Below are 26,446 nucleotides of genomic sequence, written 5' to 3' on the forward strand. Positions count from 1 at the left end.
ATTTAGGATAAGTCTATTGCTCTCTAACTATTTTTGAATGCGCGGTCTTATTACACATCTGCGAGAGGCTGCCAGAATGATCCGAATAGAAACACGCTTCACGAGCTGGTTTTCTGCTGTCTTCGCACCAGCGTAGCGCGCCGATTGGCAAGGAAACACGTGCCTCGGTGACGCTTTGCTTTCCCATCATGCAACGAGTGATGTCCAAGGAAAGATGGCGGAAGGAGGAGCGGCGGATCTGGAAACCCAGAGAGGAGAGGTTGTAGCGCTTCTCAAAACACAGCTACGAAAAGGAGACACTTGGTAGGAGTTCAACAGTGACTTTTTAATGCGTTTATGTAGCAATTAGCTCGCTCTGCTAGGACTGTCACTATCTTAAACGTATGTTAAGTGGCACAACTGGCCGTGTTGACAGTAGCCTAGCGGTCTAGATCGGTAGCATTCAGTCACTGGTGGCAGTGCTGATGTTAGCATGTTAAGAGTTTCCTATAACTCAGACTGTATGGCTACTTAGCTAGGCTACGTAGCTCTTAGCTAACTATACATTTAACTAATTTAAGTAAAAGTCAAATTACCAAAGAGGGCTGGGACATCGCCTGTTGCTGCTAGTACCTGACCACGTAGCTGAGACTGTCACATTCTGAACATAATAATGGAGTGTGAATGTTGAGACTTATCTCGGTATTTTAGCTCTCAGCCCGGCTGTAAGTGAGCTCACCATGGGGTGAAAAGCACCTGTCAGAATTACCGACGCAGCTGCTCGCAGCGGAGACGGTAGCACATACGGGACAGACTAACAACTTTGTTATTTGCCAGGAATTTGTATTTGGTACAAAAGCCTATTGAAAGCCTATTGACTATTGTATTTTCAATTACCAGCTCAGTATAGCGAGCACAGTTTTAGTTAGAACGGTTAGAGCTATTAGGGCTAGAGAGTAGGGCTAGGGTTAGGGGTAGCTATGGGAGTCAGGTGGCTGAGCGGTTAGGGAATCGGGCTAGTAATCAGAAGGTTGCCAATTCAATTCCTGGCTGTGCCAAATGATGTTGTGTCCTTGGGCAAGGCACTTCACCCTACTTGCCTCGGGAAAATGTCCCTGTATTTACTGCAATACTCTGCTCTCTGGATAACAAAGGAGAACAAGGCCAGTTTGAGTATCCATGGTGTAATATGGTGTCTCTAAAAACAAACAGACCTTCAGCCTAATGTTGGTACAGACTAACGGGGGTCCAGACTAACGGTCGTTCAGATCTGTTGAACATCTGTGCTCTTCCTGTCCTTCTCTTACATTTACATTTATGCATTTACCAGACGCTTCCAAAGCCACTTCCAAGAGAGAGTTTTACAAAAGTGCATAGGTCACTGATCATAACAACGAGATAGCCCCAAACATTGCGGGTAGCCAAACATGAAGCATACATTGTGAAAACCAACTAAGTCCCAAAAGGAAGAACAATAAGAGCATGTAGTTAGACAAGTTACAATTAAACAGCAAGAACCTGTAGAAAAAGCAACAATAGTATATTTCACGGTGAGTACAATAATTTTAAGACAAATATAACAAACCAACAAGAGCAACAAGTCTCTCAATAAGAGTCATTGTTATCCTGGAGGAAACTAACATCAGGTCCAGCCAAGCATTCGTAAATGTCGTTGTACTCCCGGAAAAAGTGCGTCTTGAGCCTTTTGTTGAAGGTGGGGAGACAGTCAGTGTCCCTGATGGAGGTGGGGAGTTGATTCCACCATTGGGGGCCGGACAGGAGAAGAGCTTGTGTTGGGACCGGGCGCTCTTGAGCGGTGGGACCACCAGGCGGTTGTCTGAAGAAGACCGTAGGTGGCGGGTGGGGGTGTAAGGCTGCAAGAGAGACTTGATGTAGTTGGGTGCAGTCCCGTTCACCGCTCGGACGATCAGTACCAGGGTCTTGAATCTGATACGGGCCATGATGGGAGGCCAGTGGAGGGAGATGAGGAGCGGGGTAACATGGGAGCATCTGGGTAGTTTAAAGACCAGACGACCACCTCTTAGGTTATAGGTGCTGATCTGTGGGCATCTCTGACATTGATTGTTAAAAGGGCTAAACATTTATATCTGATTTGATAGTGTTTTGCCCTTACTGCATACACAGGTACCTGGTGGACAGCCGCTGGTTTAAGCAGTGGAAGAAGTATGTGGGATACGACAGCTGGGAGAAGCAGCAGATGGGAGATCAGAATGTGTACCCAGGACATGTGGACAACTCAGGTCTTCTCAGAGGTGAGACCCTGCCTACAATCCTGGACAGACAATAACGTTCTTTTCTGTTCACCCTTACCCATAATGACAGTATTAATGTCAAATTAACACGCCCTATGAACTAACCCTAACTGCCCAACCAATATAGGCTGTCATGAATCCAAGTCAACATCATACAGAGAAACATACAGATGGACTACATGAGACATACAAAGGGCCCAATGACTGCTGTTGACTAATAACAGTTTGAGTTCATAAAAGGCTCAGGTGTTATTTCAGTGTTTGTGTGAGAACGTTGTATTTGAGGCTGAGGGTTAGAGTAGCTGCTTGATAGGGTTAGGGTTAGGGTGTGAGTAGATAGCATGATGGGGTTAGAGTAGAGTTGCATGATAAAAGCTGTTTGTCCTGGTTCCTGGAGTAGATGGGTTCGGCCTTCCACACAATTTGACTCTCTCCCTGCTTCTCTGTATCTCGCCCTATTTCTTTTTCCATTGCTTCTCTTTCTCTCTCCCTGCCTCTCACTCTCCCTTTCCTTGCCCCTCTATCCCACCCTCTCTCTTCCTCCCTCACTCTTTCCCCATAATACTCTCTACCTCTCTCTCCTCCCTTATTCTCCCCCTGTCTCTTTCCCATTCCTCTCTCTTTCTCTCTCTCCCTCTCTCTCTAGATGGGGATGTTCTGGCCATCAAGGAGCATCTCATTGATGAGCTTGACTACATTCTGGTCCCAACAGAGGGCTGGACTAAGTTAGTGAGCTGGTACGGACTGAGCGAGGGACAGGAAGCCATTTCACGCAAGGTGAGGTCATATTAACATCTCAGACAGCTGAGCCAATCACAGGCAATCTGCAGGTAGAGGGAGCAGTTTTTAACCAATGAGAAAGGGACATTTTTGCTGAATCCGAGCTATAACACTGCTATTGGTGAGGTTATAGAGGGAAAATATAGGCCGATAGACTAAGTTAACGCTGATTTTTTGTCTGTGTTGTCGCAGACTAAAACACTCAACACTTGACACACCTGTTCTTCACAATTTACCTGATTCTGTTCAGAATATCAACTGTTCTGGTACTTTTCAACATTACATTTTCACAATGTTGATCAATATTTTTAGTTTACTGTTTTGTAAAATATTTGAGGGACTGGACTGTGGACTGCCGGCCAGTCTGTGTTGGCAGAGCAGGTTCAGTGCAGCTATTTGTGACCGTAGCGGCCAGCCTGCTGCCTCCATCTGGCTGCACTTCCAGATCTGTCCAGTCATGTCATCATGGCTGCCTGCTGCCCCCCCTGCCCCCCTCCCCATGTATGTGGAGGTATCAAGTGGCGAGGGGCTTCTATTTTCAGAGAGCTCTGGGTGACTGGAACGCTACATGGAACGCTCAGCGAGACACAACATGCAGGAGGTTCTTTTATTTCATATTCTCAACTTTGTGGTTCTGTGTGTGTAGGAGCGGGCCGGGCCCGGAGGAGGCTCTCGCACGGTTCAGGTTTGGGTTCCTCGTGTCCTTGTTTCCTGTTTCTGAAGTGGAGAAAGGCTGAGGTCAAGCGGAGGGAGAGAGAGCGTCGGACGTTTCAGGAGAGAAGGGAGGGGGGGGGGAGTTTGGAGATAGTAGAACTGAGTGTGGGTGGGTGGTTAGGAGATTGTGAGAATGTGGGTGTGCTTGGTTCAGAGATGATGGGAGTGTGTGTGTGGATTTGGGGGGGGAGGTTAGCATGGTGTCTACCTGTGAATCTGTTTGTTTGTTTGTTATAAGTTTTGTGATTACTCATTTGTTTTTCTGAAACACATGGATGTTTTGGGAAGGGGGTGCCTGCCTTGGGTGGTAAAGGAAGGGGGGCAAGCATGTACCTCATTGGTGGGAGCTCTGTGTTCTGTGGGGGCTAAGAGGTGGGACCCCCAGATGTCTCCACGATACGCCGCTATATTAAGAGTCTCTGTGACTGGCTCATATCTGCAGTCCACATGAGAACAGAAAATCTAGGCTGAGCAGCAGAGAGCAGAGATCTAGGCTGAGCAGCAGAAAGCAGAGATCTAGGCTGAGCAGCAGAGAGCAGAGATCTAGGCTGAGCAGCAAAAGAGTATAGAAGATAGAGGAGAGAGGTGGTCATCTGGTTAGTTGAGATTAACCCTAACCCTTTTTATGGCCCAGTTTGGTTTTGCTGATCAATAATAATGTGTTTATTTGGCAGACACTTTTATATTGTGACTTACAGGACGGGATTTGAACCTGTGATCTCTTGAGCAACATTCAAATGCTCTTCTACTGTACTGAGTTATACCACTAAGCTATACCCATCAGTGGTTGTTTGAATCAGGTGTAATTGCCTCCATATTAGAAAATAGTAATTGATTCTGATTTTCCCAGTATGAATTACATCTCTCTGTTGACAAAAGTCAACTCTGGGTTTGTGTACTGAACTGTAAAGCTGTGTGTGGTGGTTTTCTAGGGTCAAGCTGTGTGTGTGTGTGTGTGTGTGTGTGTGTGTGCAGGTGGTGGAGCAGGGGATGTTTGTGAAGCACTGCAAGGTAGAGGTGTACCTGACAGAGCTGAAGCTGTGTGAAGATGGAGACATGGAGAACCTGGTTACCAGACGCTTCAGCAAAGCTGACACTATCGGTAGGTTACATAGTACTAATCCTGACACTATAGTACTAACCCTAACACTATAGTTCTAACCCTAACACTATAGTACTAACCCTAACACTATAGTACTAACCCTAACACTATAGTACTAACCCTAACACTATAGTACTAACCCTAACATTATAGCACTAACCCTAACGCCTGGGACACACTGCGTCGAAAGCGGGACGATCGTCTAAGACTGGCTCAAGGCTCTTCACACCAGATGCGCATTTCTCCGCGCCGGAGCTTTCAGCTCCTCCGAGCTTTCCTTTTTCACATGTAATGCTGACATGGTACATAAACATGGCATAGGCTATATTTAGGAAACATGTTATTCCAACAGCCGCCCCAACAGCATCCCAGCCCAGCATAGATCCCAGCCCAGCATAGATGCCCAGCATAGATCTTTCTCTACGTTGTCCTTGTAAAGTTGGTGCTGGGGATCATACAACTCCCTGTGCTTTTCAACTTCGAGAATTAATTTGGTGTCGTCCATCTCCTTGAATTTACCGATGATTTCCAAAATCGACTTGGGGGTTCTCTTTCGGTAGGCTATGTCTGCACACGTGTGTGTTGTGTTCAACGCGTGACAACTAGTTTCTCTCAAACAAACAAAACAACTACGGGCATCCAATTTGATAACATGGGCGCCGAAAGAAAAAAGACGGCGCTTCCAAGCGCTTCCAGGCGCTTCGCAGCTAATCAGTGTCCCCCAGGTGTGACACTATAGTACTAACGCGCTACGTAATAACCCTAACACTCATACCTACACACACTCACTTATACACACACTCATATCTACATAAACTCATACCCAGGCGCATAGACACAGGTAGGCCTAGGGAGGCACAGGCCTACCCAATTTGCTCTAAGGCCTACCTTAGACACTGTGCACAACGCAAAGTAAATAAGAAAAAAAACTGAAAAGATGCCTATCCATATTTTTCAAGGCCTAACCAAAAATATTTTTCTGGCTACGCCCCTGCTCATACCTACACACTCATACACACTCACATGCCTACTCATACCTACACACACTCACACACCTAAACACACACACTCTTACCTACTCACACTCACCTACACACACACACACACACACTCACCTACTCACACGCTCACACACCTACACGCACACACCTGTAGGAATGGACATGCACACTTCTCTTTGGTTGCATAAACAGGTCCTGATGCTGCTTCCAGCATCTTTCCTGAAGCTGAGAAAATCCTGTCACTGTGCTCCTGTTCCTCCTGAATCCACACTGCTGTGCTCCTGGTTTAGGATTAGGGTAACACTGATGCTCTTCACTGATGATCAGATTACAACCTGTGTCTTTTAGTGTCATGCATTTATGTAAAGTAACGTATTTCCTTTAGCAGACATTTTTATTCACAGCATCACACGGGGGGATTTAAACTTGCGACATGATCCTCAGTCAACTTCTCTAACCACTAAGATATAGAAAATCCCATGTTATATAGTTGTACTAATGATACTCTGTTGTGTTTGGGGTTGTCTGTCCACTTCTCTGAAGACGTCATAGAGAAGGAGATGAGGAAGTTGTTCAGCATCCCAGACGAGAGAGAGACGCGCCTCTGGAACAAGTACATGAGCAACACCTTCGAGCCCCTCAGCAAGCCAGACAGCACCATCCAGGACGCTGGTCTGTACCAGGGGCAGGTTAGTATATAACCATACTGAGTAGATAACCATCATACAGACTATAGAAACACAACACTGTGTATATAACCATACTGAATACCATACTGTATACAGTATAACCATACTGAGTATATAACCATCATACAGACTATATAAACACAACACTGAGTATATAACCATACTGAATACCATACTGTATACAGTATAACCATACTGAGTATATAACCATCATACAGACTATATAAACACAACACTGAGTATATAACCATACTGAATACATAACCATACTGAAAATACAGTATAACCATACTGAGTATATAACCATCATACAGACTATATAAACACAACACTGTGTATATAACCATACTGAATACCATACTGTATACAGTATAACCATACTGAGTATATAACCATCATACAGACTATATAAACACAACACTGAGTATATAACCATACTGAATACCATACTGAATATACAGTGTAACCATACTGAGTATATAACCATACTGACTATATAACTACACTTAGTATATAACTATAGTGAGTATATAACCACACTTAATATATAAACACCACACTGAGGGCCTCATTTACTAACAGGATTGCACCCATTTCAGGTGTGAAATAGTGGGTAAAGACATAACACCGTATTTACAAAGGCCGCGCACTTGAGTAAAAACGCAGATTACCGCTGCTGGGAGGGTATAAGGGAAAGTGGGTGTGTATATTTCTAGCTCCTATTCGCTGAACTGTTTTTTTCTTTGAATCACCCATGGTGGCAGTAACATGCAGGCAATTTTTCCTGTCTTTTAACTGCACGCTAATTAATATTAATGGGCGCTGATTGCCCGATGAGGATCTGGTTTGATAAATACCAGGCAAAATTCGGCAATACACCGTGCGCTATTTACGGTTGGGCAAAGGCGCAGATTAAGCTGCGGTCGCAATGTTAGTAACTGAGGCCCTGAGTATATAACCATACTGAGTATATAACCACACTGAGTATATAACCACACTGAGTAGACACTCAATATTGCATTGGCAGAGTTGGGGTTCTGGTATTTGAATGTCTTTCTTTGAAGTATTGTTTGTGCTGAAGTAAGTGTTGGGCTGCAGGTGCTTGTCATTGAGCAGAAGAATGAGGATGGCAGTTGGCCCAGAGGAACCTCATCTCCCAGGTGAGTGAGGGTGAGAGGGGTGAGGGTTAGAGGGGGAGGGTTAGAGGGGTGAGGGTTAGAGGGTGAGAGAGGGAGGGTGAGAGGGGTGAGGGTTAGAGGGGGAGGGTTAGAGGGGGATGGTTAGAGGGTGAGAGAGGGAGGGTTAGAGGGGTGAGGGTTATAGGGGGAGGGTGAGAGGGGGAGGGTTAGAGGGGGAGGGTTCCAGCCTGGCCTGTATGGGTCTGTGTGCTTGGCTTTAGTGGCTGATGTCATTTAACATTTGTTGTTGAGGTTTTGTTGGAAGCATCTTTAATTTTTATCTTTAAATCATTATATTCTGATCTTCTGAACTCTATATTCTGATCTTTTGAAGGTCATCGGGTGCTTCCAGCCTTTCTGCTTTGCCAAAGATCTCACCTCTCACAAACAACCATAACAGCAGCTTCAACAGCAGGAAGTAAGACCTTGTGTGTCGAGGGGTGTGTGTGTGTATGTATGTTCGTGTGCACACATGTGTTGGAGGTGATTGGTGTGTGAAGGTTAAAGTGAGTGTGTGTGTGTCACTCTTTATGAGAAGAGTGCCCTGAAAAGGCCTCTGTGACATGCTTGCGTGTAAAAAGGGCTATACAAATACATTTGATTTGAAGAGTGTCGTCAGATGATGATTAGACATGCATCTTGTGGACAACATGATGGTGTGACTGGAGCACTGCTGGAGGGAGGCTGTGTTCAGCTAAGGCTGTTGCAGGGATTTGTCTGTGCTGGGGGGATGGGAGGCTGTCTAACAGATGTCCCGTCAACAGTGGGAAAACCACAGCATTCAATTATGTATTTGCTGCTATTTCAATGTGTGCTCCAGCATGTAGGGTTGTGGATTGCGTAGCTATAGGCTGACGCTATCATAGCTGTGATGATGGATAGTGAAGACATTGTTCTTAGACGGTCTCTCACACACTCTCATCCTCCTTTAGTTCTGTCTCCCTCTATCTCGTCTCTCCCCCCTTCCTCCCCCCTCTCTCTCTCTCCCCCCTTCCTCCTTCTCTCTCTTCCCCCCTTCCTCCCTCCCTCTCTCTCTCTTCCCCCTTCCCCCCCCCTCTCTCTCTCCCCCCTTCCTCCCTCTCTCTCCCCCCTTCCTCCCTCTCTCTCCCCCCTTCCTCCCTCTCTCTCCCCCTTCCTCCCTCTCTCTTCCCCCCTTCCTCCCTCTCTCTTCCCCCCTTCCTTCTGATTAATAGCCTGATTCCCTAACCACTCAGCCATCTGACCCCCTCTCCCTATCTTCCTCCCTCCCTCTTCCTCTTCCTCTCTTTCTCCCTCCCTCTTCCTCTCTCCACCTCCCTACCTCTCCAATGAGCTCATTGTACTGCCTATTCTGCAGTATCTATGACCTTCAGAATATATTTCATCTGCCCCTTCATCCCTGTTTTACTGAGCTGTCTTCTACAGACTCCCACTGCTCACCCTAACTCTGCTAGTTTTCTGTGACGCTCCAATAGCAGGTCAGGGTTAGAGGTGTCTGATCACATATTCAGCAGGTCCTGGAGATGAGAGTGTGTTTGCTCTGAAGACGGCAGCATCAGCTCACTCCATCCTCCCTCATTTCTCTCCTGTCAAGCCCTGCAACCACCCCACGTGTTTTACAATCTCCTCCCTTTTCTCTCTATTGCTTCATTCTCTCTTCACTTTCCCTTGGCCTCTTTCACTTGCTGGATCTCTCCAGCACATCCTACTCTCTCTCCAGCTCTCCAGCACATCCTACTCTTTCCTCCTGTTCCTCTCTGTCCTTCTACACTTTCTCCTCCTTCCATTCTACTCACTCTCTCCCCCATTTTCTCTGCCCCCTCTCCTTCCCCCTCTACATTCTCTCTGTCTCTCTGCCGCACCTCGTCCTTCTGAAGCTGTTTGTTGTGTATCATAGCTAGTTGCTATCTTACCAGAGCTAGCTGCTAGTGCTAGCTGCTAGCTTTCCAGTGCTAGCTTGCCAGTGCTAGCTGCCAGTGCTAGCTGCTAGTGCTAACAGTGTCAGCAGAGGTGCAGCGTGGGACAGGACAGCAGGAGATGACATACAGAAGACAGGAGCTACCCTGCTGGGACTGAGGAGGAAGAGGAGGAGGCCAGGCTGTCTCTCCATTTCCCCAAACTCAAACACCAGGCTCAGTCTGTAGACAGTGGACTTTCCTGAGATTTGCTGCTCTGAAAAGGAACAGGCTTGGAAATGTCAGGCCTGATTGCGTCTGGGATTGGCTTAGGGCTAGGCCGGGGGTATGTCTTGGCTAGGGTGGACTAGTCTGGGCTAGGCGTGGGCTAGGTTTGAGCTTGGACTGGGATAGGTCTGACCGAGGTCTGGGCTAGGTCGAGGTTACGGTGGGCTGAGATGAAATGCTCTTGTGCTGTTGGTGGTGCCTGAGGCCTGAGGCAGTAGAGCGAGGAGACAGGAGGCTGGGGCTAGGAGACAGGAGGGAGGGGCTAGGAGACAGGGGGGTGGGGCTAGGAGACAGGGGGGTGGGGCTAGGAGACAGGAGGGTGGGGCTAGGAGACAGGAGGGAGGGGCTAGGAGACAGGAGGGAGGGGCTAGGAGATGAGCTGGGATACCGGAGAGAAGCGCTAGGAGACAGGAGGGAGGGCCTAGCAGACAGGAGGGAGGAGGGGCTAGCAGACGTGCTAGGAGACAGCAGGGTGGAAAGAGGGCTGAGCTGTGAGGCTACGTCTTCAGTCTTGCTGGATCAGTGGAACTCTGCTGGTGTGGTCTTCCTCCCAACCCACAGGTCTCTGTTCCTGCATGTCTGTTTCTCTGTCTACAATCTCCTGATGTCTGTCTGTATGTTTTCTTTGTTTCTTCTCTACCTCTTCATCAGAAGAGTGTCACATCAGTTTAGGTTTTGAGGTAATGTCAGAGTGTAGGAGAGGGCAGCGGGGTGAGGACCCGAGGAAGGATGTGGAGCAGCAGGAGAGCACAGGAGCCTGGATTGGGATCGTCTTCAGTCTCAAGCTGATCTGTCTGTGAAGGAGTCAGTAGTAGACTTCAAACATCTAGTAGTCTGTGTTCCAGGTTGTGTTCTGGATTCCTGGTTGTGTAGGCTGTGTTCCTAGTTGTGTAGGCTCTGTTCCAGGTTGTGTAGGCTGTGTTGTTCCAGGTTGTGTTCTGGTTTCCTGGTTGTGTAGGCTGTGTTCCAGGTTGTGTTCTGGATTCCTGGTTGTGTAGGCTGTGTTACTGGTTTAGTAGGCTGGGTTCCTGGTTGTGCAGGCTGTGTTCCAGGTTGTGTTCTGGATTCCTGGTTGTGATGGCTGTGTTCCAGGCTGTGTAGGCTGTGTTGTTCCTGGTTGTGTAGGCTGTGTTCCTGGTTGTGAAGGTTGTGTTCCTGGTTGAGTAGGCTGTGTTACTGGTTGAGTTGGCTGGGTTCCTGGTTGTGAAGGCTGTGTTCCAGGCTGTGTAGGGTGTGTTGTTCCAGGTTGTGTAGGCTGTGTTGTTCCTGGTTGTGTTCTGGGTTACTGGTTGTGTAGGCTGTGTTCCTGGTTGTGAAGGTTGTGTTCCTGGTTGAGTAGGCTGTGTTACTGTTTGAGTTGGCTGGGTTCCTGGTTGTGAAGGCTGTGTTCCAGGCTGTGTAGGGTGTGTTGTTCCAGGTTGTGTAGGCTGTGTTGTTCCTGGTTGTGTTCTGGGTTACTGGTTGTGTAGGCTGTGTTCCTGGTTGTGAACGCTGTGTTGTTCCAGACTGTTCTGGGTTCCTGGTTGTGTGGGCTGTGTTCCAGGTTGTGTAGGCCTTGTTCCTGGTTGAGTAGGCTGTGTTACTGGTTGAGTTGGCTGGGTTCCTGGTTGTGAAGGCTGTGTTCCAGGCTGTGTAGGGTGTGTTGTTCCAGGTTGTGTAGGCTGTGTTGTTCCTGGTTGTGTTCTGGGTTACTGGTTGTGTAGGCTGTGTTCCTGGTTGTGAACGCTGTGTTGTTCCAGACTGTTCTGGGTTCCTGGTTGTGTGGGCTGTGTTCCAGGTTGTGTAGGCCTTGTTCCTGGTTGAGTAGGCTGTGTTACTGGTTGAGTTGGCTGGGTTCCTGGTTGTGTAGGCTGTAGGGGTGTATCGATACACTCAACTCACGATTCGATACGTATCACGATACTGGTTGTACAATACAATACGTATCACGATATTTTGAACAACATTTTAAATAAAATTGAAATTCAATTGACAGATTTATTAACATTTACGCATTTAGCAGATGCTTTTATACAAAGCGACTTCCAAAATACAGCTTTACAAAAGTTCATACAACCAGATAGCCCCAAACATTGCGGGTAACAAAAACATGACGCATACATCATGAAAACTGAATAAGAGAACCATAAGAGCATGTAGTTAAACAAGATACAATTAAACAACATGAACCTTGAAAAGTGCAAGGGTGTACCTGTGGAAAAAAAAGCAAGCAACAAAATTATATTACACAGCAAGTACAATAGTTTTAAGTCAGTTACAACTAACCAACAAGAGCAACAAGTCTCTCAATAAGAGTCATTGTAATCCTGGGAAGGAAACATCAGGTCCAGCCAAACATTCCTAAGTGCAGTTGTACTCCCGGAACAAGTGCGTCTTTTCAAGAGCCTTTTCTTGAAGGTGGGGAGACAGTCAGTCAGAGCCTCATTTACTAACATTGCAGCCGCAGCTTAATCTGCACCTTTGCCCAACCGCAAATAGCGCACGGTGTATTTCCGCATTTTGTGTGGTATTTATCAAACCAGATCCTCGTCGGGTAAACAGCGCCTTACTCCGCCCTTTATTGTTAATTAGCGCACCGTTAAAAGACAGGAGAAAACGCCTGCATGTTACTGCCACCGTGGGTGATTCGATGAAAAGAAATAGAAGGTTCAGTCAACAGGAGATAGAAATATTGGTTGTCGAAGTTACAGCTAACATTAACATGTTACAAGGAATAGGGCTGGGCGGTATGGCCTAAAATGTTTATCTGTGTTCCAGGTTGTGAAGGCTGTGTTCCTGGTTGTGTAGGCTGTGTTCCTGGTTGTGAAGGCTGTGTTCCTGGTTGTGAAGGCTGTGTTCCTGGTTGTGTAGGCTGTGTTCCTGGTTGTGAAGGCTGTGTTCCTGGTTGTGTAGGCTGTGTTCCTGGTTGTGAAGGCTGTGTTCCTGGTTGTGTAGGCTGTGTTCCTGGTTGTGAAGGCTGTGTTCCTGGTTGTGTAGGCTGTGTTCCTGGTTGTGTAGGCTGTGTTCCTGGTTGTGTAGGCTGTGTTCCTGGTTGTGAAGGCTGTGTTCCTGGTTGTGTAGGCTGTGTTCCTGGTTGTGAAGGCTGTGTTGTTCCAGGTTGTGAAGGCTGTGTTCCAGGTTGTGTAGGCTGTGTTCCAGGTTGTGAAGGCTGTGTTCCAGGTTGTGATGGCTGTGTTCCTGGTTGTGTTCTGGAGAGCCAGTTGCTGATTCAGCTCTGTACTCTGCAGTAGAGGCCACCAGTATATCTGTCAGCAGGGTATTGTGTTGTATTAAACTGAAGGTGCTTTCATATTCAAAGTTTGTTTAATTTTTGCCAACAGAGTGAAGAGTTAGGGACCGAGGTGTTGAAGATGGAGAAACAATTAAAGTATAGGTTTAGGATGATGACAAAAGCAGTGAAATAATGCAGCCACACACAGCCTGTTAAAAACAACAAGTAGTATAGATGTTATTTTGTTTTTTGTGGTGAATGCTTTCTAAAGATGCTTTCTAAATATGCCATATCAATAATGATACTATGTCTTTTATTTATTCTAGCTTTAAAGTCTGTCATCAATATTTTTTCACATAAGAATTAGGAGAATATCGGACCCCAAAATATTCTTATTGGTTAAACTACATCCACCAGTAGAACTAGACATAGCTTCATCCTGACTTGTGTGTCTGGGCAGTGTGAAGAATTCCAGCTACACACTCCCTTCCTACCACCCCTACAACAGCTACGAACTCCCAGACAAGAGCAAAGCAAGCGAGCGGGCGGGCCTCTGTGGGCTCTCTAACCTGGGGAACACCTGCTTCATGAACTCTGCTGTCCAGGTACACACCTCACCACACACACCTGTCCAAGGACACACCTCCCCACACACCTGTCCAAGGACACACCTGTCCAAGGACACACCTGTCCAAGGACACACCTGTCCAAGGACACACCTCCACACACACCTGTCCAAGGACACGCCTCCCCACACACCTGTCCAAGGACACACCTCCCCACACACCTGTCCAAGGACACACCTGTCCAAGGACACACCTCGCCACACACACCTGTCCAAGGACACACCTCGCCACACACACCTGTCCAAGGACACACCTCCACACACACCTGTCCAAGGACACGCCTCCCCACACACCTGTCCAAGGACACACCTCCACACACACCTGTTCCTCCCAATACCAACACCAGGCCTCGGTTGAAACAAGCATGTAGACTGAGCCAGCCAATAGGTGAGTTCCTCCCTTCCTCTGTCTGCAGTGTTTGAGCAACGTGCCTCCGCTGACGGAGTACTTCCTGAAGAACAAGTACAGTGAGGAACTGAATGAGGACAACCCTCTGGGCATGAAGGGGGAGATTGCCAAGGTGTATGCAGACCTGATCAGGCAGATGTGGGCCGGGCGGTACAGCTACGTCACCCCCAGACCTTTCAAGGTGATCAGTCCGTCTGAGCTGTCTGTGTATGTGTTGTGTCAAGCCACAGAGAGACCCAGGGCTGAGACAAAGAGAGAGAGAGACCCAGGGCTGAGACACAGAGAGAGAGAGACCCAGGGCTGAGACACAGAGAGAGAGAGACCCAGGGCTGAGACACAGAGAGACCCAGGGCTGAGACACAGAGAGACCCAGGGCTGAGACACAGAGAGAGAGAGACCCAGGGCTGAGACACAGAGAGACCCAGGGCTGAGACACAGAGAGACCCAAGGCTGAGACAAAGAGAGAGACCCAGGGCTGAGACACAGAGAGAGAGAGACCCAGGGCTGAGACACAGAGAGACCCAGGGCTGAGACACAGAGAGACCCAGGGCTGAGACACAGAGAGACCCAGGGCTGAGACAAAGAGAGAGACCCAGGGCTGATACACAGAGAGACCCAAGGCTGAGACACAGAGAGACCCAGGGCTGAGACACAGAGAGAGAGAGACCCAGGGCTGAGACACAGAGAGAGAGACCCAGGGCTGAGACACAGAGAGAGAGAGACCCAGGGCTGAGACACAGAGAGAGAGAGACCCAGGGCTGAGACACAGAGAGAGAGAGACCCAGGGCTGAGACACAGAGAGAGAGAGACCCAGGGCTGAGACACACACTTCCAGACAAAGACAACAGAACAAAAACTCTACTTTTTCTACAAAAAAGATTTTGATCAGTGAACCAGTCGCAGCCATGTGGCTCGTACCCCCAACAGGAAGCGGGAAACTGCTTAAAGGGCCGGCGCACGGCCTGGCCGTGAGGGGCTTGAGCCACTGTCCCTGGTGCTGGGAGGCCAGGGCAGGCCCAGTCTCTCTGGGGATGCCATAGTGTACATATACATCTGTATGTGTGTGTATATCCATCTGTGCATGTGTGTATATACATCTGATTTGTGGTGTGTGTACGTGCATGTTTTGGGTTTGTGTGTGTGTGTATGCGTACCTATGCGTGTGTGTGTCAGACCCAGGTGGGGCGCTTCGCCCCCCAGTTCTCTGGCTACCAGCAGCAGGATTCCCATGAGCTCTTGGCCTTCCTATTGGACGGTCTCCACGAGGATCTGAACCGCATCCGAAGGAAGCCCTACATCCTGCTAAAGGATGCGGACGGACGTCCCGACAAGGTAGAGACCTCCACCCCTAACCCTAACGCAACCTAACCCTACACCTCCCTAACCCTAACGCAACCTAACCCTACACCTCTCTAACCCTAACGCAACCTAACCTTACACCTCCCTAACCCTAACGCAACCTAACCCTACACCTCCCTAACCCTAACGAACCCTAACCCTACACCTCCTAACACCACCTAACCCTAACCTCCCTAACACCACCTAACCCTACACCTCCCTAACACCACCTAAACCTAACCTCCCTAACATCACCTAACCCTAACCTCCCTAACACCACCTAACCCTACACCTCCCTAACACCACCTAACCCTAACCTCCCTAACACCACCTAACCCTAACCTCCCTAACACCACCTAACCCTAACCTCCCTAACATCACCTAACCCTACACCTCCCTAACACCACCTAATCCTACACCTCCCTACCCACCTGCCCCTCTCTGTCTCCACCCCTCTTTATCTCTTCCTGTATTTACTGCTTTCTCTCTCCACCTCTCTTTTGTACTCTCCGCTTCTCTATCCACCTCTCTATACCTCTCACATCTCAGTGTTTCCCCTACCATTATTTTGGAGGGAGAAAAGAATCACAACAATATATATATTTAGGCTCTATATATGTAAAAATTAAAAAAACGGACGTGCGAGATAAAGCTGTTTTCACACATACAGACAATTTGCCTCTTGCTCGTCACCTTAAAAGTTACATTCATTTGCAACTAAAGTTTGCGCAATGTTGCACTTTTACTTACACCTGAGGGCTTGTCGATAAGTACACTAGATCCACTGGCAACAACTACATTTGGGTTACACTACCCTAACCCTCCACAGGTGGTTGCTGAGGAAGCCTGGGAGAACCATGTCAAGAGGAACGATTCCATCATCGTGGACATCTTCCACGGCCTCTTCAAGTCTACGCTGGTCTGTCCTGTCTGCTCCAAGGTGTCCGTCACATTCGACCCCTTCTGCTACCTGACCCTGCCACTGCCCATGAAGAAGGAGCGCACACTGGAGGTCTACCTGGTCAGGCTGGACCCCATGACCAAGCCCACACAGGTACCGCTGACCCCTGACCTAGAACCCTACCTGGTCAGGCTGGATCCCATGACCAAGCCTAAACATGGTTTTGTGTGTTTATATACTTGCTGAGTGTGTGTGTTTCAGTACCAGCTGACAGTGTGTGTGTTTCTGTAAGAGCTGACAGTGTGTGTGTTTCAGTACCAGCTGACAGTGTGTGTGTTTCAGTACCAGCTGACAGTGTGTGTGTTTCTGTACCAGCTGACAGTGTGTGTGTTTCAGTACCAGCTGACAGTGTGTGTGTTTCAGTACCAGCTGACAGTGTGTGTGTTTCAGTACCAGCTGACAGTGTGTGTGTTTCTGTACCAGCTGACAGTGTGTGTGTTTCTGTACCAGCTGACAGTGTGTGTGTGTTTCAGTACAAGATAACAGTGCCCAAGGTGGGTAACATATCTGACCTGTGCATCTCGCTGTGCAGTCTGTCTGGAGTTTCATCTGACAAGGTAACATTTGTTTATTTTAAACCTTCAGGTCCTCCATTACATCTATGGAGATTGAGTTAAAGGGTTTATTAATTGTCGGATAGTCTCAAAGCATGGTGTTAATCTGAGTCTAGAAATGTGGTGTTAATCTGAGATTAGAAGCTTGGTGTTAATCTGAGATTGAAAGTGTTTTGTAAATCTTAGATTGAAATTAGAAGCGTGGTGTTCATTTGAGATTAGAAGTCTGTTGTTAATCTGAGGTTACCTGTCTGGACTCAGATGATTGTGACGGACATCTACAACCATCGCTTCCATCGCATCTTTGCCACCAGCGAGAACCTCAGCAGCATCATGGAGAGAGACGACATCTACGTGTGAGTGTAGCTGGAGGTCACACGCACACATACACACACACACACACACACACAGTCACACACATGCAGTCACACAGGATGAGAGGGTTACAGACTGCAGGGTGAGAGGGTTACAGACTGCAGGATGAGAGGGTTACAGACTGCAGGATGAGAGGGTTACACACTGCAGGGTGAGAGGGTTACAGACTGCAGGGTGAGAGGGTTACAGACTGCAGGGTGAGAGGGTTACAGACTGCAGGGTGAGAGGGTTAGAGACTGCAGGATGAGAGGGTTACAGACTGCAGGGTGAGAGGGTTACAGACTGCAGGGTGAGAGGGTTTGGGGTTGCTGAGCTTCAGTTGCCCTGAGTAGGTTTGAGGTTAGCGTGAGTCGGGCGGAGGATGCAGACCACGTGGTGATTCCGGTGCACCTGAGGGAGAAGAACAAGCAACTGGGCTACAACCACACCAGCACTCCTCTGTTCGGACTACCCTTCCTGCTGTCTGTCCCGCGCTGCCTCAGAGAGGACCAGCTGTACAACATGCTGCTGCTACGCCTGGGGTATGCACTTACAGACACACACACACACTCACGCACACACAGGCACACAATCAGACTCACACATACTCATATGTAGACACATTTACACACACAAATGTATAGGCAGGCTGCTGCTAGAGCACACACACACGTCACCATGACAGGACACACAGGCAGGGTGCTGCTAGTGGTCCATTGTGCGTGTGCTGCTATGGTAACGCTCCTGTCATGGTAACGCTCCTGTGTTCAGGCGGTTCCTGCGCTCAGTCGCTCCTCAGGATGGAGAGGAGCACGTTGTCAACGGCAACACCACCAACGGGATCCTGGAGGAGGGCTCCCCTAGTGAGTCACACACATACACATTCGCACACTCTCACACACACACACACACACTCTCACACACACACACTCTCACACACACTCTCACACACACTCTCACACACACACACTCACACATTCACACACACTCTCTCACACTCACACATTCACACTCTCAAACACGTGCTCCATCTGTTGCAGGTGAGATGGAGACTGACGAGCAGGACGAGGAGTCCAGCCAGGACCAGGACCTGCCCTCCGAGAACGACAATAGCCAATCCGAGGACTCAATGGGTGGGGACAATGACCTGGAGAATGGGATTGGTCCTGAGAGCAAAGGGCAGCACACGGTGCAGAAGAAGCGTCTCTTTACATTCCAATTCAACAACATGGGCAAGACGCAGCTCAGCTCCCTGCAGGACGAGCCCAGGCAGATACGCTTCGACGAGGGCCACCTGCGGCTCAGTGGTGCGGAACACACCGCCTCACACTACCTCACACCACCTCACACTACCTCACGCCACCTCACGCCACCTCACACCACCTCACACCACCTCACACTACCTCACACTACCTCACACCACCTCACACCACCTCACACCACCTCACACTACCTCACACTACCTCACACCACCTCACACCACCTCACACCACCTCACACTACCTCACACAGCCTCACACCACCTCACACCACCTCACACCACCTCACACTACCTCACACCACCTCACACTACCTCACACAGCCTCACACCACCTCACACTACCTCACACCACCTCACACTACCTCACACTACCTCACACCACCTCACACTACCTCACACCACCTCACACCACCTCACACTACCTCACACCACCTCACACTATCTCACACTACCTCACACTACCTCACACAGCCTCATACTTTCTCACACTACCTCACACTACCTCACACTACCGCACACAGCCTCATACTTTCTCACACTACCTCACACTACCTCACACCACCTCACACCTACTCACACTACCTCACACAACCTCACACCTCCTCACATTATCTCATACCACCTCACATTACAACACACACTACCCCTCACACACTACTTCACACACAGTACCACACACACACAACCCTCACATACTATCTTAATACAGCATGTTGATCTTCATAAACTATCGTAACATCTTAACAGTCAAAACAGAAGTCCCTTCCTGTCCTACCTTCAGTGTTGTGTTTTGCAGACCGCTCCTATCTCTCTCTTGACTGGGAACCGGAGGTCAAGAAGAAATACTTTGATGAGAGTGTTGCAGAGGTAAGGCCCGTGTCGTCTTGGAAATAGAAATCTTTATCCTTTTATACATCCCAAAATCCAAACTATCAACACGTTTTAAGTCTGTCACGTTAGAGAGATCAAACTGTCCTAACAGAACACTCAGGGCCTCCTAATCATTAACCCAGTTTAGCTTTCTTACCGTGCAACATTGAAATTGACCTGTAAATGAAAATTCCAGAAAAGTACACTAGTTAGGCTAGGCAGATTACCAAATGAATCATAAACTAGTTTGATTGGACTGTCACATAGTCATGAGCCAGCATGTTGCCATGGTGATCCATGTGGATTATCCTGACAGGACTTTGAAAAGCACGAGAGCATGGAATACAAGCCCCAGAAGAAGGCATTCTTCAAGCTCAGGGACTGCATCGACCTGTTCACCACCACAGAGAAGCTGGGAGCTGAAGACCCCTGGTGAGACTGGCTTCACACTGCCCTTTTACTCACACTGCTGCTGGGGGGTATTTAGGTGCTCATTCTCTGAGTGTATGGTGTGTGTGTGTACCAGGTACTGCCCCAGCTGTAAGCAGCACCAGCAGGCCAGTAAGAAGCTGGACTTGTGGGCTCTGCCCCCTGTGCTGGTGGTACATCTGAAGCGCTTCTCATACAGCCGCTACATGAGGGACAAGCTGGACGCCCTGGTGGAGTTCCCTCTCAGGTACACACACACCCTTCACCTCAGGTACACACCCTAACCATCAGGTAGCCTCCCCAGTAGGGGTGGGCGATATGGCCAAAATCTCCTATCACGGTATGAGTAATTTTATATCACGGTTACGGTATATATCACGGTATAGTAATTGATATAGTAAATTCAATTATGAAATGGTACAAAATAACCATACCGTACTTCATCATCACACTTGATTATTTATTACAAACAAAAACAACTGCCTCACATGAGACAACACTTGAGTTAAAAACAAAAGACTCAAAAAGGTTAAGAGTACGAGAGTTCCGATTGGCTGATGCGCAGTCATGCTATCCGCAGTAATGCCCTCAGACAAACGGGGGGGGGGTTCAAAATAATTCCTTTGTTAATAATTTGTTACACAGAACTTTATTATATTAAATATTCATCCAAAATGATTCACACCTTCACAAAATCAACCACAAACAAATAATTTCTGCATATGCAGGTAGCAACGCTAGTGCTAAATAACTATTTAACTGGTTGGCTCCATGATGCCGGGTAAGTAGCTAGCTCCTGAGACTTCTCACCAAAAGAACGAAGGGGAACCTTTGATTAATACATGTTCGTAGGTACCTAGCATAAAGTAGCCTGAACTTTCCTAGATCTTTAGCTACGGCACTAATGCTGAATGCTTGCTGTTATAGCTGTCTGTCTTACTAGAACGGTGTATGTATGCATCGTTGCTAACGTGTGCTGACGTTGTGACTATGTGAGAAAGACGCGTAAGTGACAGAGAGACGGAGGGAGAGCAGGGAAAGGATAAGCAGCTGAAAGAATTTGCTGCGTGTTTAACCTAAATAGTGTTAAAAACGAAACGCAATATGTGCACCGCCACAAATTATTCCATGTGTGGGAAACACTGAAAAGTATACCGCGGTTGAACCAGTATAGCCAAATCTCTCCCGACACATTTCTACCGTCATACCGCCCAGCCTTACTCCCCAGGTGGTGAGAATGGGAAACCATACCTCCTCCTCACTGACCCTCAGTACCTGGGGCCCCCCAGGGCTGCGTACTCAGTCCCCTCCTGTACTCCCTGTACACGCAGGATTGTGTGGCAGCACACAGTTCTAACATCATCCTGAAGTTTGCAGACGACATTACCATCCTGGGTCTCATCTCTAACAACGATAAGATCGCCTATAGAGATGAGGTAAGGGGCTTGGTAGCATGGTGCCAAGACAACAACTTATCTCTCAACGTCTGCAAAACCAAGGAGATGATTGTGGATTTCAGGAAGCTGCAAAGGGGGGGGGGGGGAATCAGCAACTTTGATCCACTGAACAGTCGCCATCACCATTCACTTTCTGCTCCCCCATTCATACAACCACACTTCCTACATATATTTGCACAATTTTAAATGTTTAACTTATTTAATATTCCTCACTTCACATTTTAAACTGCTGCTAGCTATTCTTGTGTTGTTGTTACTTGTTAATGTTATATGTTATAGTGTTATAGTGTTAAAATGTTAAATGTTATTTTTGGTATATGTTACTATGTTACTTTGTTATCTGTATCTAAGTAAGTTTTAAGAATTTTGCTGCACTGAAGCAATTTGGTGTATGCGACAATAAATGATTGATTTGATTTGAGGTACCCACCCTAACTATCAGGTACACACCCTAATTATCAGGTACACACCCTAACCATTAGGTACACACCCTAACTATCAGGTACACATCCTAACTATCGGGTACACATCCTAACTATCAGGTACACATCCTAACTATCAGGTACACATCCTAACCATTAGGTACACATCCTAACTACAGGTACACACCTTAACCATTAGGTACACATCCTAACCATTAGGTACACATCCTAACTATCAGGTACACACCCTAACTATCAGGTACACACCCTAACTATCAGGTACACATCCTAACTATCAGGTACACATCCTAACTATCAGGTACACACCCTAACCATCAGGTACACATCCTAACTATCAGGTACACACCCTAACTATCAGGTACACATCCTAACTATCAGGTACACACCCTAACCATCAGGTACACATCCTAACTATCAGGTACACATCCTAACTATCAGGTACACATCCTAACCATTAGGTACACATCCTAACTACAGGTACACACCTTAACCATTAGGTACACATCCTAACCATTAGGTACACATCCTAACTATCAGGTACACACCCTAACTATCAGGTACACACCCTAACTATCAGGTACACATCCTAACTATCAGGTACACATCCTAACTATCAGGTACACACCCTAACCATCAGGTACACATCCTAACTATCAGGTACACACCCTAACTATCAGGTACACATCCTAACTATCAGGTACACACCCTAACCATCAGGTACACATCCTAACTATCAGGTACACATCCTAACTATCAGGTACACATCCTAACTATCAGGTACACATCCTAACCATCAGGTACACACCCTAACTATCAGGTACACACCCTAACTATCAGGTACACATCCTAACTATCAGGTACACATCCTAACTATCAGGTACACACCCTAACCATCAGGTACACATCCTAACTATCAGGTACACACCCTAACTATCAGGTACACATCCTAACCATCAGGTACACATCCTAACTATCAGGTACACACCCTAACCATTAGGGACACACCCTAACCATTAGGTACACATCCTAACTATCAGGTACACATCCTAACTATCAGGTACACACCCTAGCCATTAGGGACACACCCTAACCGTTATGTTACTCGTTACTCTTAACGCATTACAGTACTTTGTAACTAACCTTGTTGTGTCAACAGAAACCTGGACATGTCCGAGTTCCTCATCAACCCCAACACCGGGCCCTGTCGCTACGACCTCATTGCTGTATCCAACCACTACGGAGGGATGGGAGGCGGGCACTGTAAGTGGAGAACACATGCCACACACACACAGACAGACCACACAGACCACACACACACACAAACACACATGCCACACACAGACCACACACACACACCCCCACACACACACACACACACGCCACACACACATGCCTCACACACACACACCAACCAGTCACACACACTTCACACACACACAGAAGGTAATGCCTGGTGCATCTTGCCTCTCAGATACAGCCTACGCTAAGAACAAGGATGATGGCAAGTGGTTCAACTTTGATGACAGCAGTGTGTCAACTGCCAACGAGGACCAGATAGTGGTGAGGATAACTACCTATTATTATTAATATTAGCATACTACCATACTATAGTATTATTATTGGTATTAGTATACTACCATACTATAGTATTATTATTGGTATTAGCATACTACCATACTATAGTATAATTAGTAGTATTAGTATACTACCATACTATAGTATTATTATTGGTATTTGCATACTACCATACTATAGTATAATTAGTAGTATTAGTATACTACCATACTATAGTATTATTATTAGTATGCTACCATACTATAGTATTATTGAGAACTTGGTCCGATGGTCAGATGCAATGAGTCAGATGACTGAGCGGTTAGGGAATCGCGCTATTAATCAAAAGGTTGCTGGTTTGATTCCCGGCTGTACTAACCCTGTCCCTGTACTTAATTTAAGCCGCTCTGGATAAGAGCGTCTGCTAAATGACTAAATGTAAATGTAATGTAAATGCAATACTACTGAGTATTTAATAGAAACCCTAACCCTTTTAGACATACATATATGAAAATGCTGAAATAAGTTTGGTTGTCACGAACTTGAAATGATGTGTGTCTCCAGTCCAAAGCAGCATATGTGCTGTTTTACCAGCGGCAGGACACTGTGAAAGGAACAGGCTACTTTGAACTGGACCGCGAGGAGGAGGAGGAGAGAGATGAAGAGGAAGGGGAGGAGGACGACGAGGAGGAGGAGAGGAGTGCATCTGCTCAGGGAGCCACAGCTGTCAGTGATGAGGAAGATGTGAACGACAACAAGAAGGAGGAGGAGGAGGAGGAGGAGGCGGAAGAAGAGGAGGAGGAGCCTAGTTTTGATGTCACCATGAAATCTAACTGAGATCCGTCCAGACAGAAATGTGAAGCTACAGAGTCAGGGTGTGGCTGCCTGACATGCTGGCCAACTGTGTCACCGCAGGGTCAGAGAATGCTCCAGCCAAAGCGGGTTAGGGTCACTGTGTCTCCAACTCCCTTAGACGAGACTGACTTCCTGAAATAGTGTGAACCTGAGCCCAGTCAGGATCTACAGTCCCTCCTGCCACAGTTCATTATGCATATCATTAGGAGTATTACATTTTCATGATGATTTCATTATGAATTACTTCATGTATGTCATTTGAAAGAATACTGAATAATTATTATTTTTATGGTTTTCATAATGCATAGACTTGTTTTTGAACTTTTTGTGCTTTGTTTTCCATCACCCCTACATCCCCTCTCTGTTTCACAGTGCTACACCTTCCTCTCTGTTTCACAGTGCTACACCTTCCTCTCTGTTTCACAGTGATACACCTCCCTCTCTGTTTCACAATGCTACACCTCCCTCTCTGTTTCACAGTGCTACACCTTCCTCTCTGTTTCACAGTGCTACACCTTCCTCTCTGTTTCACAGTGCTACACCTTCCTCTCTGTTTCACAGTGCTACACCTTCCTCTCTGTTTCACAGTGCTACACCTTCCTCTCTGTTTCACAGTGATACACCCCCCTCTCTGTTTCACAGTGCTACACCTTCCTCTCTGTTTCACAGTGCTACACCTCCCTCTCTGTTTCACAGTGCTACACCTTCCTCTCTGTTTCACAGTGCTACACCTTCCTCTCTGTTTCACAGTGCTACACCTTCCTCTCTGTTTCACAGTGCTACACCTTCCTCTCTGTTTCACAGTGATACACACCCCCTCTCTTTCACAGTGCTACACATGCTATGTTGACTAGTTGTGTTGAGGCTGTGAGGTCAGAGCTGGTCTGGTGCGGCTGCAGCACATAGCAGCAGGACACTGCCTCCAGGACGCTGCCTCCAGGACGCTGCCTCCAGGACGCTGCCTCCAGGACGCTGACCTCTATCATGTCAACAGCCAAACAATAGTGCTGCTGGTACTGCTTTGATTGTGCATTTTAGACACATAACAAATGTATGAATAATAAGCCTTATGTTGTTAAGGTTTTCTGTGTATTCAAGGCCCTAGGGCTGGAGGGTATCTTAGGTTACATAGCTTTAACAGGGTTGTTCTCTGCCCTGTCCACCCCTCCCTGCTGCTCTCTCAGTAGAACAGTCAATTCCTGTTATAGTGATGAGACAGAAGATCATTTCTTGTTATAGTGATGAGACACCAGGTCCCTTCCTGTAACAGTGATGACACCAGAACTCCTCCGCCTTAAAATCGAAATCTCACTCGAGCCTTTTCTGTGTGCTTACATTATTCTTGTCTGTCAGCAGGGCCCTCACTCACACACGCATGTGTGCATGCAACATGATACGCCATACACACATGCTTTCTATCAAGGCCTATATACATTCTAGCAACTCTTGTTTCAAAGCCATTCAAGCCTATTTTCTTGCTTTGGTTGAATGTGATGGATAGTAGTGACTACATGCATTTAATGTGGGCTGTGGGGGTCCTGTCCTTCCCTGGGGGGCTCCTGTCCTTCCCTGGGGGGCTCCTGTCCTTCCCTGGGGGGCTCCTGTCCTTCCCTGGGGGGCCCTGTCCTTCCCTAGGGGCTCTGTCCTTCCCTGGGGGGCTCCTGTCCTTCCCTGGGGGGCTCCTGTCCTTCCCTGGGGGGCTCCTGTCCTTCCCTGAGGGGCTCCTGTCCTTCCCTGGGGGGCTCCTGTCCTTCCCTGGGGGGCTCCTGTCCTTCCCTGAGGGGCTCCTGTCCTTCCCTGGGGGGCTCCTGTCCTTCCCTGAGGGGCTCCTGTCCTTCCCTGGGGGGCTCCTGTCCTTCCCTGAGGGGCTCCTGTCCTTCCCTGGGGGGCTCCTGTCCTTCCCTGAGGGGCTCCTGTCCTTCCCTGGGGGGCTCCTGTCCTTCCCTGGGGGTCCTGAGGGGTCCTGTCCTTCCCTGGGGGGCTCCTGTCCTTCCCTGGGGGGCTCCTGTCCTTCCCTGGGGGGGTCCTGTCCTTCCCTGGGGGGCTCCTGTCCTTCCCTGGGGGTCCTGAGGGGTCCTGTCCTTCCCTGAGGGGCCCTGTCCTTCCCTAGGGGCTCTGTCCTTCCCTAGGGGCCCTGTCCTTCCCTAGGGGCTCTGTCCTTCCCTAGGGGCCCTGAGGGGTCCTGTCCTTCCCTGAGGGGCCCTGTCCTTCCCTGAGGGGCCCTGTCCTTCCCTGGGGGTCCTGAGG

At 47.9% G+C, this 26,446-nt stretch overlaps 1 protein-coding gene across 7 annotated transcripts; it reads left to right on the top strand.

Annotated features, from left to right (window-relative positions):
* Window positions 1-197: 197 nt before the first annotated feature.
* On the top strand, window positions 198-24,520 carry usp15 (ubiquitin specific peptidase 15). Of its 7 annotated transcripts, none has more exons than XM_084701430.1 (22): window positions 198-303; window positions 2,125-2,252; window positions 2,899-3,029; window positions 4,722-4,848; window positions 6,393-6,538; window positions 7,637-7,698; window positions 8,051-8,134; window positions 13,550-13,694; window positions 14,131-14,328; window positions 15,297-15,455; window positions 16,291-16,515; window positions 16,896-16,979; window positions 17,238-17,332; window positions 17,684-17,872; window positions 18,102-18,193; window positions 18,371-18,637; window positions 19,388-19,458; window positions 19,778-19,893; window positions 19,988-20,137; window positions 22,947-23,050; window positions 23,262-23,350; window positions 23,909-24,520. In XM_084701430.1, the coding sequence occupies exons 1-22, from the start codon at window positions 215-217 to the stop codon at window positions 24,179-24,181; spliced, it is 3,024 nt and encodes a 1,007-aa protein (XP_084557556.1). In that variant the 5' UTR covers window positions 198-214; the 3' UTR covers window positions 24,182-24,520. The 7 variants fall into 7 exon arrangements, with proteins under 7 accessions (XP_084557556.1, XP_084557550.1, XP_084557552.1 ...); XM_084701424.1 differs by having other exon boundaries at window positions 14,131-14,304; window positions 19,373-19,458; XM_084701426.1 differs by having other exon boundaries at window positions 14,131-14,304; window positions 19,373-19,458; window positions 23,939-24,520.
* The last annotated feature ends 1,926 nt before the right edge of the window (window positions 24,521-26,446 follow it).

This window comes from Hypomesus nipponensis, chromosome 7, assembly GCF_054491055.1.
Source record: "Hypomesus nipponensis isolate SF chromosome 7, ASM5449105v1, whole genome shotgun sequence".
Lineage (NCBI taxonomy): Eukaryota > Metazoa > Chordata > Actinopteri > Osmeriformes > Osmeridae > Hypomesus > Hypomesus nipponensis.